This window comes from Diorhabda carinulata, chromosome 11, assembly GCF_026250575.1.
Source record: "Diorhabda carinulata isolate Delta chromosome 11, icDioCari1.1, whole genome shotgun sequence".
Classification (NCBI taxonomy): domain Eukaryota; kingdom Metazoa; phylum Arthropoda; class Insecta; order Coleoptera; family Chrysomelidae; genus Diorhabda; species Diorhabda carinulata.
Genome location: NC_079470.1, coordinates 13,839,352 through 13,857,773, shown reverse-complemented (window position 1 = coordinate 13,857,773; position 18,422 = coordinate 13,839,352). Strand labels below are relative to the sequence as shown.

Below are 18,422 nucleotides of genomic sequence, written 5' to 3'. Positions count from 1 at the left end.
GCAAGTATATTGAAAATTTGTAGAAAATGAGCAGCATTCTGACTAAAGCTATAAATTTAAACGCAACAGTGGAAATTGCAGACTGAATAACAAAACTGCAAAAATACTTAGTTTTCGATGTTTTAATTTATCTGAAATAGATCTAAAAAGTGATTATGAAGTCTTCTTAACACCATACAACAAAAAAAATATATAAAATAACCGAACTACCAGAAAAAAATAAAAAAAAGTTACATATGAAAAAATCGATTATTTACCTACCCCACGGCGGTCATTTTGACGTAGATCAGATGTTTTTTCAGATAGCTGTGATTTGATGTTGATTTGACAGGATAGTGAAGTGTTACCAACTTTCTATGACACAATTTCCCTGTCTATTAAGTTCTAATCGTATTTTATATTATTAGTTGACTATAAAAATTACTAAAAATGCCGTCGACGTCTTCATAACGTTTATATTTTTTACAATGAACAATCTTTAGTAACCTTTTCAAGCTGGTGTCATAAATTTAAGGTTAGATTAAGTTACACAAAAGAATTAGGGCGAATTTTGGGGGGTAATTTGTTAAAATAAAAAGACGTTTATAAAAAAAATGTATATTGTAATTATAGCCTTATTATTAAAAATAATTTTATAAAGTATTATAAAAAATATATAAATAATTGTTAATGTGTAATTCGTTGTATATACCTACTACAAAATCGATAAAGTACAGTCACTTTTTATACAGTATCTTATTTAATTTAAGTGTTAATCTAAACATATTTCTATATACAAAATATTGTACAGTGTCAACTCAAAAGTAGTGCAAGTTTTAAATAACTGAATACTTTTGAAGAGCCCTGTAGCATTAATAATGTAGATTATAATCATATTATTTAAAAAAAAAACTAGTTATAATGTGATTTTGGGGTAATTTCTTCATTATTTGCGAAAAAATTTACATCGTAATTAATAAAATTTATCAAAAATTTCCATATAATTATAAATTGGATAATTTCTTCAATTTTTTTATTACATAATATGTAAAAACGAAAGAAAAACCATTTAATATATCTTTTATCACCAAAAATATGGAAATAGAAAACTATAGAAAAAAATTACACTAAACGGTAAAATATTTTTACCCTGAGCACTCCTATAACAATATTAAGGCAATTTTTCGCGAGTTGTACCTTTAAATCTGACATATGATGCAAGAAAGGACAGAATTCAATGTATGTAAGATTGACAAGCAGCCACTGAACACAATGTGAATATCGAAAGTGTAGGTAAAATCATTATTCGTATAAACCATTGATAGCCGTGTCATATCGATCTTCGGTGTTGTCATATTTATTTCTTTGTCGGAATTTATAATTTTTTATGCTTCAAATTTAAATTCTGAATAAATCATTTCGATTTTATGTTTCGTTACTATTAATAATTAATGATTAATAATCCTCACTCGCGAAAATCACCTGTCATACGAAAAGTTGTCAATTATTATTTCGATAAAAAAAACAGGTAATTTGAAGACATCAGTCTCTTATAATTGTTCGTTTAGCTATTGTTGATTTGTTTTAATAATTGTATGGACCATATGCTGAACCTGTCGTGTAGTACGGTCCTGTATAAGGCTGTGGAACGGGATAACCTCCATAAGCGTACTGTTGTTTCTGAGGATACACTAAGGAAAGAAAATAATTCTTCAGTTAAATATATTTAAATAAAATCAATTTTATTTAAACCTTTTTATATGTTTTTCGTTATTATTCATTTCGACCTAGAATAAGTTTACAATTTTTAGGGAAATTACGTTGTAAACATTGGCAACCGTGCCGTATCGATATTCGTTGTTGTCAAATTCATTGTAAAAATCAGTAAATTGTGTCAGAAAATAGATAATCAGTAATTTTCATAACTATATTAATGGAATACTGTTTCATAAATTAATGGATTCAAATTTGGATATTTTTAAATAAATACCATTCACAAAATTCAACTTTTCATAATTAAATATAATCGATTCATGTCATTGAATCATCGGAAACAAATTAAAACGTGGCAACTGTGTAAAATATCTGTCTTATAGTCTCTAAAAGTGTGTGAGGTGGCGTGACACGACTCGTACACGTGATGCGCATATTGAAACACGCACTTTCAAATAGGAAACGGTGGGGTTTTGATTTGATTGGCATTTCGTGACTAGCCGACATTTTCGACAATTATTGTTATTATTGAACTCAAGTTCTGAATTAGAATCATTTGCAATATCCGATTCTTCATGTGTTTTTCTTAAAAAAATTAAGAAATTGCTTGATAGTCACCTAGACGTGTGGCACGGCAAACTGTGTCTGAACTACACGGGACACGTCATGTATTACCTCACACGTGCTATACGTGTCTCAATCCCAATATCCACTCACTGATTTTAATAATTATTTTTTTCTTTTCACTCGAACAATAGATAAAAATTACATACCACTGGTTAATAAACAGAAAATTATTGTTATTTACAGGTGGGTTGTAAGGTAAGTAGTAAAAGTTATAACGTTGTTCAAGGCTTTCAACTAAATAATTAATTCAATTAATAAAAAGCAATTAGATAGTTCATAATAAAATAATTAGCATTATGTAATGTTCATAGCTATATACGATGTTTGTCAAGCCATTAAAAAATTAAACTTTTTCAATACGTATAAATAAATATTTGTTTTTAAAGAAGAATCATTCATAAAAGTACTTGATAGGAACGCGGAACTTTTTACATTGATGCACGCCATAGAACGAGTCTAAAAAACTAATAAAAACCCTGACAGCTGATAAAAAAGAAGAAAAAACTTTTATTCGACGTTGCCGGCTTTACAAAATAATACGGAGACAAAGGAAATGTGAAACAAATACTATGACTTGAATACGAATTCTAATTAATTAATGCTGGGAAATATTAATATTATTAGTAAATTATATTTTTTTTAAAATGATTATAAATTTCATCTGATTTTAATTGTATGTGAAAATTATATGAGAAATAAACAGCTGTTACTACAAGTTCTTAAAACTACATGAGAGATAATTTACATAGTTGCCACGTTGTAATTTTTTCCGATTGTTCAATGATATTGATTATTTTCAATACAACCAATGGAAAGTTAAATTTTGTGAGTAGTATTTATTTAAAAATGTCCAAATTTGAAGCCATTGATTTATAAAACAAGATTCCATTGAAATAGTTACGAAAATTACTGATTATCTATTTTCTGACATAATTTACTTATTTTTACGATGAATTTGACAAAAACGAATATCGATACGACACGGTTGCCAATGTTTACAACGTAATTTCCCCAAAAAATTGTAAACTTGGCGTGAAATATTATGATTTTATCGATAAATAGTATTAGGAGAATCAGTAAATAATAAAGAAACTTTGAAAACTGTCATTTTCGACGTGCATCAATTTTTTGAATCTATAATAGACGAACCGTATTTGGAAAATTGTTTACCAAAAAAAAAAGTTTGAAATTTGAGGTTAGTTTGAAGAAAAAATTTGAACAGTCACCTTTTAGGTTCATAATACCTTTTTATGTACACTGAGAAATTAGAAATGTTAAATTTGATTAATTATTTAATAGTAAAAAAAAGCAATAAAGCGTTTATTTCGGAAATATATTTACAAAAAAGGAAAGTTATAATGAATAAGAGCTACTGAAACAAGTGAAACAAGATTTTTTCTTTAAAAAATCAGATTTTTATACAATTATTAATATTTCTACTTTATTTGAATATGTATACAACAGAGAACCTGCAGCTTTCATTTCAACTCGATGATTCTTCTTCTTTTTTATAACACTGGATATAAAAATAGTCCAGGAATAATTATAGTACAGTAAATAAACTATAAAATTTCGCTGTTATTAATATGAATATTTTTTTACGTATTTAGGGGCGATAGGGGTAAATGTAAACTTCAAATGTTTGTTATAGTATCGAAATATTTTACGTATTTAGGGCCGATCGGGGAAATGTAAATTTCACATGTTACTATTTCGAAAAATTTTACGTATTTAGGAGCGATAGGGGTAAATAAAAACTTCAAATATTTGTTATTGTAACGAAATATTTTACGTATTTAGGGTCGATCGGGGAAAAGTAAATTTCAAATGTTACTATTTCGAAAAAAAGCAATAAACTCGTGTCAGTGCTCTTATGAAAAGAAAAATGATCCCATCGCCATATTAAGTTACCAGGCATTAGATACTGCATGTTGATAGCCTCCTCGCGTTCCCGTTCCCCTCGCAGGCACATGGCAGCTCCGGAAAATAAAATGGCCGCGACCAGCGACCACCCGACACCAACCCACGCTACCATATAACTCCAATCGTAGTTGACACGCGTGTTGTCGCGCAAAACCTAGAATTTCAGAAAAAAAATTTGTTTTAAAACCAACCTGGCATTAGGTATTGGATATTGTTGATATCTTCTTTTTCTTTTTCGTTGCCCAAGCAACAGGACGCGAAGAAGAAGAGTAGGGAAGCGCCCAAACAGCTGAAGACTCCCAACCAACTTAGAACGAAGCTCCAATCGTAATACACTTCCGTGTTTTCTTGAAGAATCTAGTTTTCGAAACAAAAAGTAAAAGAAAATAGAGGGAATGTGAAAGGGATTGGGTTAATATTGAAAAGCCAATAAAAATCGATTAAATATTACGTGCAAAATTACGTACTTATTGAGTTACTATAATTAAAATTCATGTTTATAGTTGACGTTAATCGTATTTGAGGTTAGGTTATAAATAATAATATATATAGTATCTCATTAATTATTTTTTTAGTGCGGGAATCGAAAAAACAAAAACTTACGCTATTCCACTGTTGGTAATATTCTTCCCCTACTTGTTTTTCTTTTTCGTAGTACTCAACACCGTGCCAAAGACCCATAGCACCGGCACTTAAAAGGCCTAAATGAAAAATTTATATCGAAATTAAAATATAAGTCGATTTATAAGGATTTCTCAAACCATTTATCACTTAAATAGATTATTTTATGCGTGGTTTTGAATCAATTTGCTTTTTATTAAACTTTTACACCACAGGAATATCTCTTTTCGTCTTTTGAATTAATTTTCTGATTTATTGTTGAAAACTTTAAATTTGCCCCGATCGACCCTACTTTATACGTCACCGAACGTTCATTTTAGTCACAGTTCTAATTCTATCAATATTATAATAGAAAATCTTTTTTTTATATTGTCTTTAATGTTTTTTTTAGATAATCTTTTTTTTATATCGTCTAATGTTTTTTTTTACCAAAAATTTACTGCAAATATCACAAGAATGTTTTTAGAAACGTGAGTAGAAATTGTAGGATATGTATAGAAACGTCAAAGTACTGTATACTTGCTACCCGTCTAATATCATTTATATCACAATCGATACATTTCATTCGATATACTAAATATCGTTAAAACTCGAGTAAAAATAAAACGTAAAACTCCGAATTGTTAACGGAATATCGAAAATTTCGTCATTACACACACATACCTAACATATAATGTATATTTGCCTTTCAAATAAAGTCCCTATTTTATTTTATAATAATTTTTAAATTGTATTCGATTATGAGAAATCATTCGATTATGGCTACAAATTTCATAATGAACTGTCAATAATGAGATAGCTAAGTACAAAGAAATACAGAAATGTTTTTAACGACATATCGATATTTCATGAAAGTGAGGTTAGTTTAAGTTCAAAGAAAACATCGCTTGTTAAGACGAATTATTTTTAAATATAAAATGTGTTTTAGCATCCATTACACCAAATGGTAAGTGATGCAACTTTTTAAGTATCAAATTTAGTTTCAGCATCGATATTTTCGATAAAGTTTTTTAATTTGTTATTTATGAGTTGTTTTCAAGGTCAATAATTATAACTTATTTAAATTTCGATGGTTTGATATAAAAAAAATGATTGTTTTATTAGTATGGTAGAATCTGTGAATGAATAATTTTATGTTCTTGTAATGGCGGATAAACAAAACACTTAACGTCATGTCTCGTCGGTTCTCGCAGTGTTGCCGTCACGTTCCAACAATTTCGTAACCACACAACAATTTTTACAAAAAAGTAATCGAGTTAATTTTTGTTATTTTGTGTACTTATGCAAAAAAGAAAAAGTGTACCACACAATTATATACTTCAATAAATATGTTAATAATAGAGTGAATTATTGTTAGAAAGTAAACGATTCCGTTAATTATTGAATTTATTTGTCAATTATCCAGTTTGTGTTCAGTGGTTTCTTTACAAGAAAAAGTACTTTCAAACGACATATTTATTTACCATCAACTGGCTCTTTGGAAAATAATCATTCTTATATTTACTATTTTTTCAAATGTTTGATTTCGTAACAAGATATTTTATGTTTGTGGGGTCGATCGGGGGAAATATAAACTTCAAATTTTTGTTATAGTATCGAAATATTTCAAGTTTGTAGGGTTGATCGGAGTAAATTTAAACTTCAAATGTTTGTTATAGTATCGAAATATTTTACGTATTTAGGGTCGATCGGGGAAAAGTAAATTTCAAATGTTACTATTTCGAAAAATTTTATGTATTTAGGGGCGATAGGGGTAAACGTAAACTTCAAATGTTTGTTATTGTATCGAAATATTTTACGTATGTAGGGTTGATCGGGGTAAATGTAAACTTCAAATATTTGTTATTGTAACGAAATATTTTACGTATTTAGGGTCGATCGGGGTAAATGTAAACTTCAAATGTTTGTTATTTATTGTATCGAAATATTTTAAGTATATAGGGTTGATCGGGGTAAATGTAAACTTCAAATATTTGTTATTGTAACGAAATATTTTACGTATTTAGGGTCGATCGGGGAAATGTAAATTTCTAATGTTACTATTTCGAAAAATTTTATGTATTTAGGGGCGATAAGGGTAAATGAAAACTTCAAATGTTTGTTATCGTATCGAAATATTTTACGTGTGTAGGGTCGATCGGGGTAAATGTAAATTGTAAAAGTTTTGTCGTTCATTTTTTTCGGTTTTGTTTGATGATTTTAGACGCAGCTCGGTAAATAAATAGTTTTTATATTACGGCGGCTGAAAACGAGGTTTAGTATCTTTTTTTCGAGTACATTTACCCCGATAATAATATTCCCAAGGTGATACGAAGTCGATCATTTTTGACAAAATAATAACGAAATACGTATCCGTATTTAATAATTCAAAAAAAGTATTTTTCGAGAAAAAAATAGCTGAAAAAGTAAATTGTGTAAGTAAATGTTTACTAATAATCGTTAGATAGTTAATATTTCATACATGTGTTCGTTTCTTCCTGCTCGAATTGAATTGTAAAAGACTGTACCAAAGGTCGACGAACCGAAAAATAAAACTGTTAATTCTCGTCAAGGTCGTATCAAGAAATTTTCCAAAGGAACACACTTTTAGCACAAAAATTGATCAATATTCCAAAACAAAAATTTGATTACAAATATTGTGATCGCATTTACACGTTTCGTCGACCAAATTACCATCTTCAGTCTCTCTATTTTAAATCCGCTAATCCCCAACTTTTTTCGTCATTTAATAATTTAATCGTACAGTTTAGATTTATGTATTTAAAAAGGGTCATAACCTCAAACTTACACGCTAATAACATGAGTATGGCCGTAGCTGTAATATTCCCGGGCGAACGTTTCCAACATCCCGTGACACCTGTACAAAAAGCCGCAAAAACTGCTACAAACGAAAGGATGAATAAAGCTATCATGGAACGACCCATATCTAGAAGAAAAATTAATAAATTACACTAACAAAACAGAAAAAAGAAGAAAATCGTCCACTAATATAGACCGTGAAGCCGGTACCGTTATAAAATCGAAACTGTTTGTAACAATGGATTTCTATGATTAAAATTACATGAGTTATTGGTACTTACGTAATCTAGTCCAAGCGTCTTCCGTAAAATCTCTCGTATCATTATTTTCATCGGGAATATAGTAGTTAACATTATTGCAATGGGTTTCTAGCGGACTCAAATACGTTTTTACTGAAAATTATGATAAAAAAACGAATCAAAAAGATGTAGAAAAACACATTCTTAGAGTCCACCTCACAGAACATACTACAAGAAGAAATACAAGCAACGTGTTCAAATATTGTACGAGCTCAGACTCTATTCGATCGAAAAGTTCGCCGAATTCGAGCTTGGTCGTACAGACGCCGATGATGGTGAACGTTCTGGTCGTCCAATTGAGGTGTTTGTGACCATGAGAAAGCCGTGGGTGCCGTGTTGATGATTCAGAACAGTTTTTCGCTCTGATTCATCAACTTTGGAATCGAAACGATCATGATCTGAGTGGACTGCAGTCGGCGAACCGGGTTCGAAGCCTCCAAGTCAGCTGGGAAGGTTATGGCTTCGGTATTTTGCGATTTACATGAAATATTGTTTATGTACTATCTCCAAAAGGTAGAGAATCGTTTGAATTCGGAAAACTGTTTCGCCAATACCACGTACCTATTCACAAGTCGTTGGAAGCTATGGTTAAATTACACGAATTGATTTCTCATCCAACGTATAGTCCAGATTCGGCTCGCAGTGCCTACTGGCTATTCGCTGATTTGGAAAAAATGACCGTGGATAAGAAATTCAGCTCAAATGAAGAAGGAATTTGCCTATTTTGAGGCAAAACACAAAACTATGAAAGTTTTAGGTTAGGTTAGTGATATTTTGTGCCATAACTGCCGAAAAAATAGGTTTACGTAAAAAATGTATATGACCTTTTTAATAGAGTTTTTTATGAGCTTCATATTTTGTCCGAAACTTTTTTCTCTAAAATCAATATTTTCGGAGATATTTTCATTTCTCTTAAAACTTTTTCGATTAGTTTTGACTTTTGGATTAGCTTTAACGTTATTATAACGATTTTTCGCTAAAAATATTTTTCGATAATTTTTTTAATCAATACCGCCTCATATATTCAATAATACGACTGCTAATCTAATTCAACCGGATGCTGGTACGACTTCAATCTTCAAACAGCGTAACGTGATAATTTTGTAATTACTTCACGTTTTGGAGTAACGATTTCATTCTCTCTGCAATTTTACGTTGATTCATATATGAATTTATGTAACACTTCAATAAATTATCCGTGAATAAATCTGAATAAGAATTAGACCTAAAATGGCAACTCCAGCCCTGTAACAACTTTAACTCCAACAAACCTCTCTCTCTCTCTCTCTCTCCAATAGAACCCACAATAAACAATATTGTAGGAAAAGAAATCGTTTCATAATTACACGTTGTCACATCTCTTAACTATATTTAAGACACGACAAGGTACCGTGAGACTTTTAGTATATACACTGTATGCTAATTATTTCCCATTTCATTTTAAATTTTATTAATCTGTAAAAAAATTGTTTCATTTCTGATATTAATCTTGATTTGCAAACTCTCATCGGGATATACGAATTGGCGATATGGCAACACTGATTATGTCTACTCATCTTCAGTGGCGTAGGTAATAATATATTTAAAAATGAAATTAATACGTTCATACTTTTTTATATCAATCAATTAACTAATGTTTGTTATATAAATGTAAAATTATATAATTTTTCGTAGGGAAAACTAATTATTTATCTCATAAAACAATGTTTAAATACCAGTTTGTTGACACTCGGCGTCAAATCCGGTCTAATATTGGAACAAGAATTTTATCTATGGTTTTATCGAATATATCATAACTATAATATTTTTGACAGCTGTCACTTGTCTTATGTACCAAATAAAAGTGTTTATTAATTGGTTACTTACCCAATGGTGGCCTCTCTTTTGGATAACATATCCTGAAAAGTCCTTTTGTTCTGGTGTAATAGAAATATTTGGAATTTACGCTTTCTAAAAGAGCTTGACTTTGAACATCTGAATGTTTACTCAGAAAAGCCTGCAAATAATTAAAAAAAGTAAATATATTGGTTTAATAGTGAAACTTAAATATCTTTACATTTTATAATATACCATAAGTAGATTTTTTCTTAAGATATTGATCAATTTCGATTATAATAACTCTCAAAGAATGAAACTTGTGTCCAGCTTGCGAAATATCATTATAGTTTGAAGTACGTCAAAGCCATTAGTAGTACGTGATATTAATCCGAATAAAACGAAAAAATTCTCACAGTATAAATACGATATTTTCACATTTTACACAATTCCTGTCATGAATATTAATATTTAAAACTTTCTATGTTTGTAAATGTTACGAAATATCTAGTGAAAACTGTATTCAATATGAATATTCACAAATTCTAGCATGCTATTTTCAAATAGGAATTTCTAATTCAAAATGTATCTAAATAACTGTCAAATGTCAACCTTATAAACATTGACAGTAGCTTTATTCGAGTGTTGATTTCCAAATCACTTTAGGGACCACACGCATGCGCGTTATCGTTGACGTTTCGTATTACTGCTAGAGAAATAAAAGTTCATCAACATTCTAAATAGATTTTTGGTCAAGCATGCGCATAAATTGTTACATTATATAGTTAACTGCAATTTTATCTTACCTGGAATAATATTATAATAATTTAGTTGATATAAAATATTTTATATATAAATATCCAATCAAAAAATTAGACGTACACTATTGACATTGAAATAATCAGACGTTCTCGCTAGCAAATGTTCAAGCGGGTTTGTCATCGAAAGGCGGGAAAGTATCCCAGTCGATCAACTTTATTTTTACAGAAGTGATAGGATAGAGTGGAGCATTTAAATAAATTTTTTTAAGAAATATTAAATTCTATATTGAAGATAACAGTATTTTACTATTAAACGTTACAATTTTTATTGAAAATTCTTATTGACCTTATGGCTTGTTCGCATTCTTGATAAACTTAAACTATGCCAGGAGGTATATGCATAAATAATTTACGTGAACCGGTGTGGATTTAACCGCTATATATGATAGTATCTTCAACATACGTTTTACATAACATACTTTATTTCCTTTACTGATAATTGTGTATCGATATCAATTAGAATAGGCACAGAATGTTCTAAATATACAGAGTGACCAAAAAAAAATTATATTCATATTAATGACTAGGCAACATTCATTTTAAAGAAAAAGTCATATATATACCATAAACAATGTTTGCACGTGATTAATATGTTACAATAAAATAATTTTCATTAGAAAATATAATTTTTGTTCCATATGAAAATGTATCGCTGAAAATTGATTAAATCGTGCAACACCGCTTGGTCATGTGTTTTTATCTCTCTCGTTCGCGGAATTATACGTGTTTTTACTTCTTCTTTTTTGTAGACACGCGTGAATAAAGTTTTGTTTTAATCGATTCTATATAATAACTTTTCTTTAAAATTATAAGAATATAAGTTTGTTTGTTTCGTAATAAATAATCTGCATTCGTTTTACCTGCTCGTATTTTGATTGTTACCACATTGTACCCAAAAACGGAAAGGGATTTAACGACATAATACAGATGTCTAGTGTGGCGGGCGGAAGTTTCGTATTACAAATTTTTGTCGGGAACTTTTTAATATCTATCGTCAGTTGTTTAAAATATCAACTTTATTTTTTCAAAATATATTTGAAAATTGATTTTCTGGACGGCTTTGATGATATCTGTACCGAACTTGATGCAAACAACGAAAAAATTATTATCAAATCTAATAGTCCAGTCAAAGTGGTTTACATATTTTTAATTATTGTATAATATTGAGTTGGGGAGGAGAAATTGAAATGGGGTGGTTAAAATAGGGTAAGAATTTATTAATTTAAACAACGTCAAACAATCGGCAACTATGTAAACAAAGAAATAACAATTCGATTGTTAAAATCAATCAAATTATTTTTATAAATTAAACTTGTTTTTCGTTTTCAAGGCTTTTCACTAATTGTTGTATGTACAAACACGTATTTTATTTGATATAATAAAAAATAACTATGTAAAATACAACTCGTTTCAACTATTATAAAAACAAACTATTCCGAAATTCTTTCATTAATATTTAAGTTTATAAACATCGAGGCGAAACAATAATCGGTGTCAGTGACCTAAATTTTTGAAATACGACGTTTTCATCTGAACAATCTCTTCTTTGACGCGATGAAAGTTATCGAATCGCTTTTCTCCCTTCCCAATTTTATAGTTTTTTTCAGTAATTTCCAACTATAATCATTGGCGTAACATAAAATTTTTTATACGATTTTTTTGGTATAAAAATCAAACATCGAATTGGGTACCAAACAAAAACCCTTCAATTCCATGTTTTGACTGTTCAAAAACGTGCTAGAACTCGCATTTTGGTGGCGAAAAATCATTCGTCTGCTCCGATTGGTGTCCCGGACACATCTAGCAAACAAAATATTCAAAATTCAAAAAACTGATTTTAGAATGCTATAAGACGAAAAAATATGAAACGAGGAAATTAACCCTGGAAAAGTCTAAATCTATCGATGATAGTTTTGGTCGCGGAAAAAATCGCTCAAATACGATTTAGTTACAATTTTTCAAACGCACCCGGTATTTTTATTACTCCTCGTATATTTTAGAAAAAATTAAACACTTGTTAGTTTACGTAAGCTTCCTATTAGAAAAAATTGCGAAGGTCACTGTATATATACTAATACCACGCCTGTATATAAGCGCATTCATTATACAGGGAGCGTCCATAATTTGGAATCATTTAAAATTTGTAATGGAAATTTTTCACATACAATAATATTATTTACAGTGTTATTATGAAACACCACCGACCAATCTTGATCGCAAGGGATGAATTTCGTCGGAAAATGATCGTCATGTGACATACACGAACGTTTGGCTGTCGAAACGGGTCGCGTGGTTTGGCAATTGCTCAAAAAAAGCTGGCGCTTCAAAAGTTTTCGCCGAAAAATCAAGCAAACCAATCGAAGAAGATAAATCATTATCCACCAGTTTTTGAACTGTCGAAACATCGAATTTAAGGGTTAAAGGTTAAAGGTCTGGACTTTGCGTTAACCATAAATAAACCGCAAGGCCAGTCGTTGAAGTTTGCGGAGTTTCCCTGTATCGCGCATGGACAATTTGTTTTAAGTTTATTTTATAAGAAAATTAAAGTCTTTTATTTACAGATTGAGACAGTACGAAGTCTACAGGGTTAGCCAGAATTTTATATAATTCAAAACTAAAATTATTACATATTGTAAAATTTCAAATTTCTTGGTGATTTTTTTTTTCATCGCTAGTTTTTGTAGTTTGAGTAATCGTGCCCGCTGAATGTAACGAAACTAAATATTTATTATACAGTTTTAACAACGTATCCTTGGCATGAATTACCAATTCGTCACGCCAAACATAAATAAGCAATAATTCGTTTTACATATAAACAGATAATAATTCGCAGTTTCAATGATTAAATTCTTTAAGGAAGCTTGATGTTTAGCAAAAGTACCGTCGCCAGGTACACAGACCGCTCCGGGATGAATGGTTTGGTCGGATCCAACTATTGACAAGTCATTGTCAAGTTGGCAAGCCCACTTATAGAAAAAATCATTCCTTACTCGGACTAAACAGCAAGAGTCACTGCAAAGACAGAATTAGTTGAGGGCTCGATATTGTACAATGCAAAAAAATGCACAATCATTTGCCAATTGAAATCAAATCGATATCAACTTTGTTGGGGCTACGATTTAATGATTGAGGTATAAAGTTTTAGTGTCAAAAATTCATAAATCATGTACGATATGGAATTATTTTGTCGTAAAAGAAGCTGAATTATCGTTAAAAGTTACAATGAACTTAAAAAGTGTTTTATATTCCTTATTACGAACGCGGAGCACGACTTTTACCTACCCACTCCACGTTCAGATTTAGTTAAGGGCCCGATATTGTACAATGCAAAAAAAATGCACAATCATTTGCCAATTGAAATCAAATCGATATCAACTTTGTTGGGGCTACGATTTAATAATTGAAATGTAAAGTTTTAGTGTCAAAAATACGTAAATCATGTACGATATGGAATTATTTTGTCGTAAACGAAGCTGAATTATCGTTAAAAGTTACAATGAACTTAAAAAGTGTTTTATATTCCTTATTACGAACGCGGAGCACGACTTTTACCTACCCACTCCACGTTCAGATTTAGTTAAGGGCTCGATATTGTACAATGCAAAAAAAAATGCACAATCATTTGCCAATTGAAATCAAATCGATATCAACTTTGTTGGGACTATGATTTAATAATTGAAATGTAAAGTTTTAGTGTCAAAAATACGTAAATCATGTACGATATGGAATTATTTTGTCGTAAACGAAGCTGAATTATCGTTAAAAGTTACAATGAACTTAAAAAGTGTTTTATATTCCTTATTACGAACGCGGAGCACGACTTTTACCTACCCACTCCACGTTCAGATTTAGTTAAGGGCTCGATATTGTACAATGCAAAAAAATCCACAATAATTTGCCAATTGAAATCAAATCGATATCAACTTTGTTGGGGCTACGATTTAATAATTGAAATGTAAAGTTTTAGTGTCAAAAATACGTAAATCATGTACGATATGGAATTATTTTGTCGTAAACGAAGCTGAATTATCGTTAAAAGTTACAATGAACTTAAAAAGTGTTTTATATTCCTTATTACGAACGCGGAGCACGATTTTTACCTACCCACTCCTCGTTCAGATTTAGTTAAGGGCTCGATATTGTACAATGCAAAAAAAATGCACAATAATTTGCCAATTGAAATCAAATCGATATTAACTTTGTTGGGACTATGATTTAATAATTGAAATGTAAAGTTTTAGTGTCAAAAATACGTAAATCATGTACGATATGGAATTATTTTGTCGTAAAAGAAGCTGAATTATCGTTAAAAGTTGCAATGAACTTGAAAAGTGTTTTATATTGCTTATTATGAACTCGAAGCACGACTTTTACCTACCCACTTCACGTTCAGATTTAGTTAAGGGCTCGATATTGTACAATGCAGAAAAAAATGCACAATCATTTGCCAATTGAAATCAAATCGATATCAACTTTGTTGGGGCTACGATTTAATAATTGAAATGTAAAGTTTTAGTGTCAAAAATACGTAAATCATGTACGATATGGAATTATTTTGTCGTAAACGAAGCTGAATTATCGTTAAAAGTTGCAGTGAACTTAAAAAGTGTTTTATATTCCTTATTACGAACGCGGAGCACGACTTTTACCTACCCACTCCACGTTCAGATTTAGTTAAGGGCTCGATATTGTACAATGCAAAAAAAATGCACAATCATTTGCCAATTGAAATCAAATCGATATTAACTTTGTTGGGACTATGATTTAATAATTGAAATGTAAAGTTTTAGTGTCAAAAATACGTAAATCATGTACGATATGGAATTATTTTGTCGTAAACGAAGCTGAATTATCGTTAAAAGTTGCAATGAACTTGAAAAGTGTTTTATATTGCTTATTATGAACTCGAAGCACGACTTTTACCTACCCACTTCACGTTCAGATTTAGTTAAGGGCTCGATATTGTACAATCCGAAAAAAATGCACAATCATTTGCCAGCGTCCTTTATTAATTATTTAGTTTAATTCATTTTATCACCAAATAATAAAATCTTGTTTTCATCTTCAATTTTATTTTATTTATGTCTTCACTTCCGATACCAATATCTTCACATAGCGATCGATGTAAAATAATGCGAAAAAGTTTGCAACGAAGAATGTTACTTTCAAATCCATGTTCGTATTCGTTGGGTAAAGTCGACATTCCTTTCTATTGAGCCACGAATGTGGCAACTACTCACAATAAAATCAGTAGCGTCTACGACGATAATAATAACAAAGTTGATAATATTAAAAAAAAATTCTAAAAATTGACCTAGAAATTGGAAACGTTAATGCTGCGCTTCCAATGTGATTCCCCGTAGAATTTAAGCCATTAACGATTGGCAAATCAAAGAAACTTCGCTGATTCCTGGGCTGCAGGTCACTGCAGTTGGATTACCGTACAGCACGTGCCGATTTACGTCCTTCGAGGGTTATTAGAGTTCAAGTTTAACCCCAGCCATTGCCAAGGTCATGGAAAAAGTCGTTAACCAACAAACCAAACGGTTTAAAGCATAATGTCCAACGTAATCCCACCTAGAGCAGTATTTGCATTACCTACTCGACAGGCAGACGTGGTTCGTGTTCCGGAACGTTATTTTATCGGAACTCCTTCCTTTGAAGTAGTGCCCAGAAACTTCCACGAAGCTCCGATCGTTCCAACCGAGGAGCGTGGTGAATAATCGAGAAACAACGCAAAGCTTCGTCGGCGTCTCGTCGAAAGATGGCGCTGGTAGCTACTATGTAATAATTCAACTCTTTGAATTTATTTTTGTGCCGACGCTGTTTAAATAAACAGTTTTATTTTAAGTAGGTGAAACAGTTACGTTGTCATATATTCACGAAGCATACTCCTTTTGTACTCGACCATTTTCGATTCAGTGGAAATGAGACTGTAATTATTAATTAGTTATATCGAAAAAAAAAAAAATTACTTTACCTAATAAGTACGATAATCGAAAACTTTCTCTAATATTCAACTACAGATTAATAAAACTTAATTTATAATGCAAAACTGCAAATAAAGTCATTTTAACTAAAATATAATCAAAATATTTTCTAAAATTTTCATATAGATGGCGCTGTTGGAAAAGTACACGTTTCACGTCTGTCCCAATTAATTTCCATTTTATTTTGCGGGGCAAATAGTAAAAGTGAAACTTTCATATATCCCCTGTGATCTTTTAAAAAAACTACTGTGAATTTTGTCAATAATTGTCGATTTCACAGTAATTTCTTCAGGTACTGTCTTTTATAGTCGATTTCGCAACATCGCAAAATGTAGTGATGGTCGATTTTATTGTATTGTGATTTGGAATCTGTTCTTTGCGCTACTGTCAGTGATGGTCGATTTGAAATACCGTGATTTAATCACAGTTAGTTACTATCGCTTTTTAATACTGTCATTTTTAATAATTTCCACGGTATTGTCATTTGGAATTTGTTAGTGTTGGTCGACTTCAAACAACTGTGATTTAGACACTGTTAGAGATGGTAGATGTTTCGATAAAAGTTTTAGTCGATTTTACGAGGGTGTTACGACTTTTTCACTTATTTTTTTTTCTTATATAATCTATTATCTTATAATCTAAGTCGTATTCCTTAACATCCAAGTCTTTTTACAGAAATTTTAATTGACATAAACTTATTTTGAGGTTATTTCAAAATATTCCTATAGAAAGTAATTTATATTCCAAAAAATATCGATCTTCATAGCATTTGTTGTTAATTTATAATAAAATTAATAAACATACAGACTTCGGAATATTTCAGAATTTATTCAAACAATCTCCAAATTTCTTTTTGTTGCAAACACGTTCAAGGTCATCAAACGAAGATGAGAATAATAAAAGTTTTATCATATTTATATATAAAATTGACTAATAATCCTCACAATTTCAATTTCATAGTTTACAGAAAATATTGAGAGAGATAATTCAAAAAATAAACATTAAATTAAATTTCGATTAGACTAAACGAAAATTACCTGTATATTGGATCTTTTAACTTCGATATACAACCAATTATCCGTTGTAAAAGCAATCGCTAGAAGAGCTACGGCGATGATGGAGGTAATAGTAGCCAAACTGAGAGTAACAGCTGAACAAGGCATCGTTAAATATATTTTTCACTAAAAAAGTTCCACAAAATCACATAAAATTCAACACTGGTCACTCGGTTAAGTTTATTCGGGTGTCTGGTGACCCGGGGGCATGATATTCGACGGAGAAGAGGTCCACCAAATTTTTTTTTACCTACGAGAAGTATTCACGGTAGTGCTTGCCACGGAATGTTCGAAAGTAGTTCTTCGTATTTCAGATGACACTCCAAGTCGAGTCAAGGAAACCGAAGGCAGGGAACAGGTTTCTCGTTGTTGAGTACCTGCGCAAGACCTCGACAGGGTCGGATAAATATTTATTTTCATATAATATACATTTGTAATATATTATTTTACAATAAATAATTAAAATAAAATATTTAACATCCGATATATAAAATTATAATATATTTAATGCATCATTTCATACAATTATTTAAATTAAAATAAATTCAGTTCCTCATAAATCTAAACGTAATGAAATTTGTTTAATATTGATCAAATGTTATGAATAAAAAACAATAAATTATCGATTGTTATTTCTACCGATCTAAAAATTATTACTAATTTAGATTTCGTTATAAGGAATACAAACTAACCTGGATACGGTCCTGTAACCATAAATATATAGAAAGTTGAAATGCATTGAAATTTAAATAATAGAAGTTTGTTCCCCACAATTCACAT

At 30.4% G+C, this 18,422-nt stretch overlaps 1 protein-coding gene across 3 annotated transcripts; it reads right to left on the bottom strand.

Annotated features, from left to right (window-relative positions):
* Positions 1 to 587: 587 nt before the first annotated feature.
* Positions 588 to 18,016, bottom strand: LOC130899717 (uncharacterized). Of its 3 annotated transcripts, none has more exons than XM_057809866.1 (7): positions 17,625 to 18,014; positions 9,828 to 9,957; positions 7,944 to 8,054; positions 7,652 to 7,789; positions 4,846 to 4,943; positions 4,231 to 4,396; positions 588 to 1,670 (listed from the first exon to the last, which is right to left on the bottom strand). In XM_057809866.1, exons 1-7 carry the CDS (start codon positions 17,748 to 17,750, stop codon positions 1,564 to 1,566), a joined length of 876 nt encoding a protein of 291 aa, XP_057665849.1. In that variant the 5' UTR covers positions 17,751 to 18,014; the 3' UTR covers positions 588 to 1,563. The 3 variants fall into 3 exon arrangements, with proteins under 3 accessions (XP_057665849.1, XP_057665850.1, XP_057665848.1); XM_057809867.1 differs by lacking the exon at positions 4,231 to 4,396 and adding an exon at positions 4,434 to 4,599 and having other exon boundaries at positions 17,625 to 18,006; XM_057809865.1 differs by lacking the exon at positions 588 to 1,670 and having other exon boundaries at positions 1,699 to 4,396; positions 17,625 to 18,016.
* Positions 18,017 to 18,422: the final 406 nt, after the last annotated feature.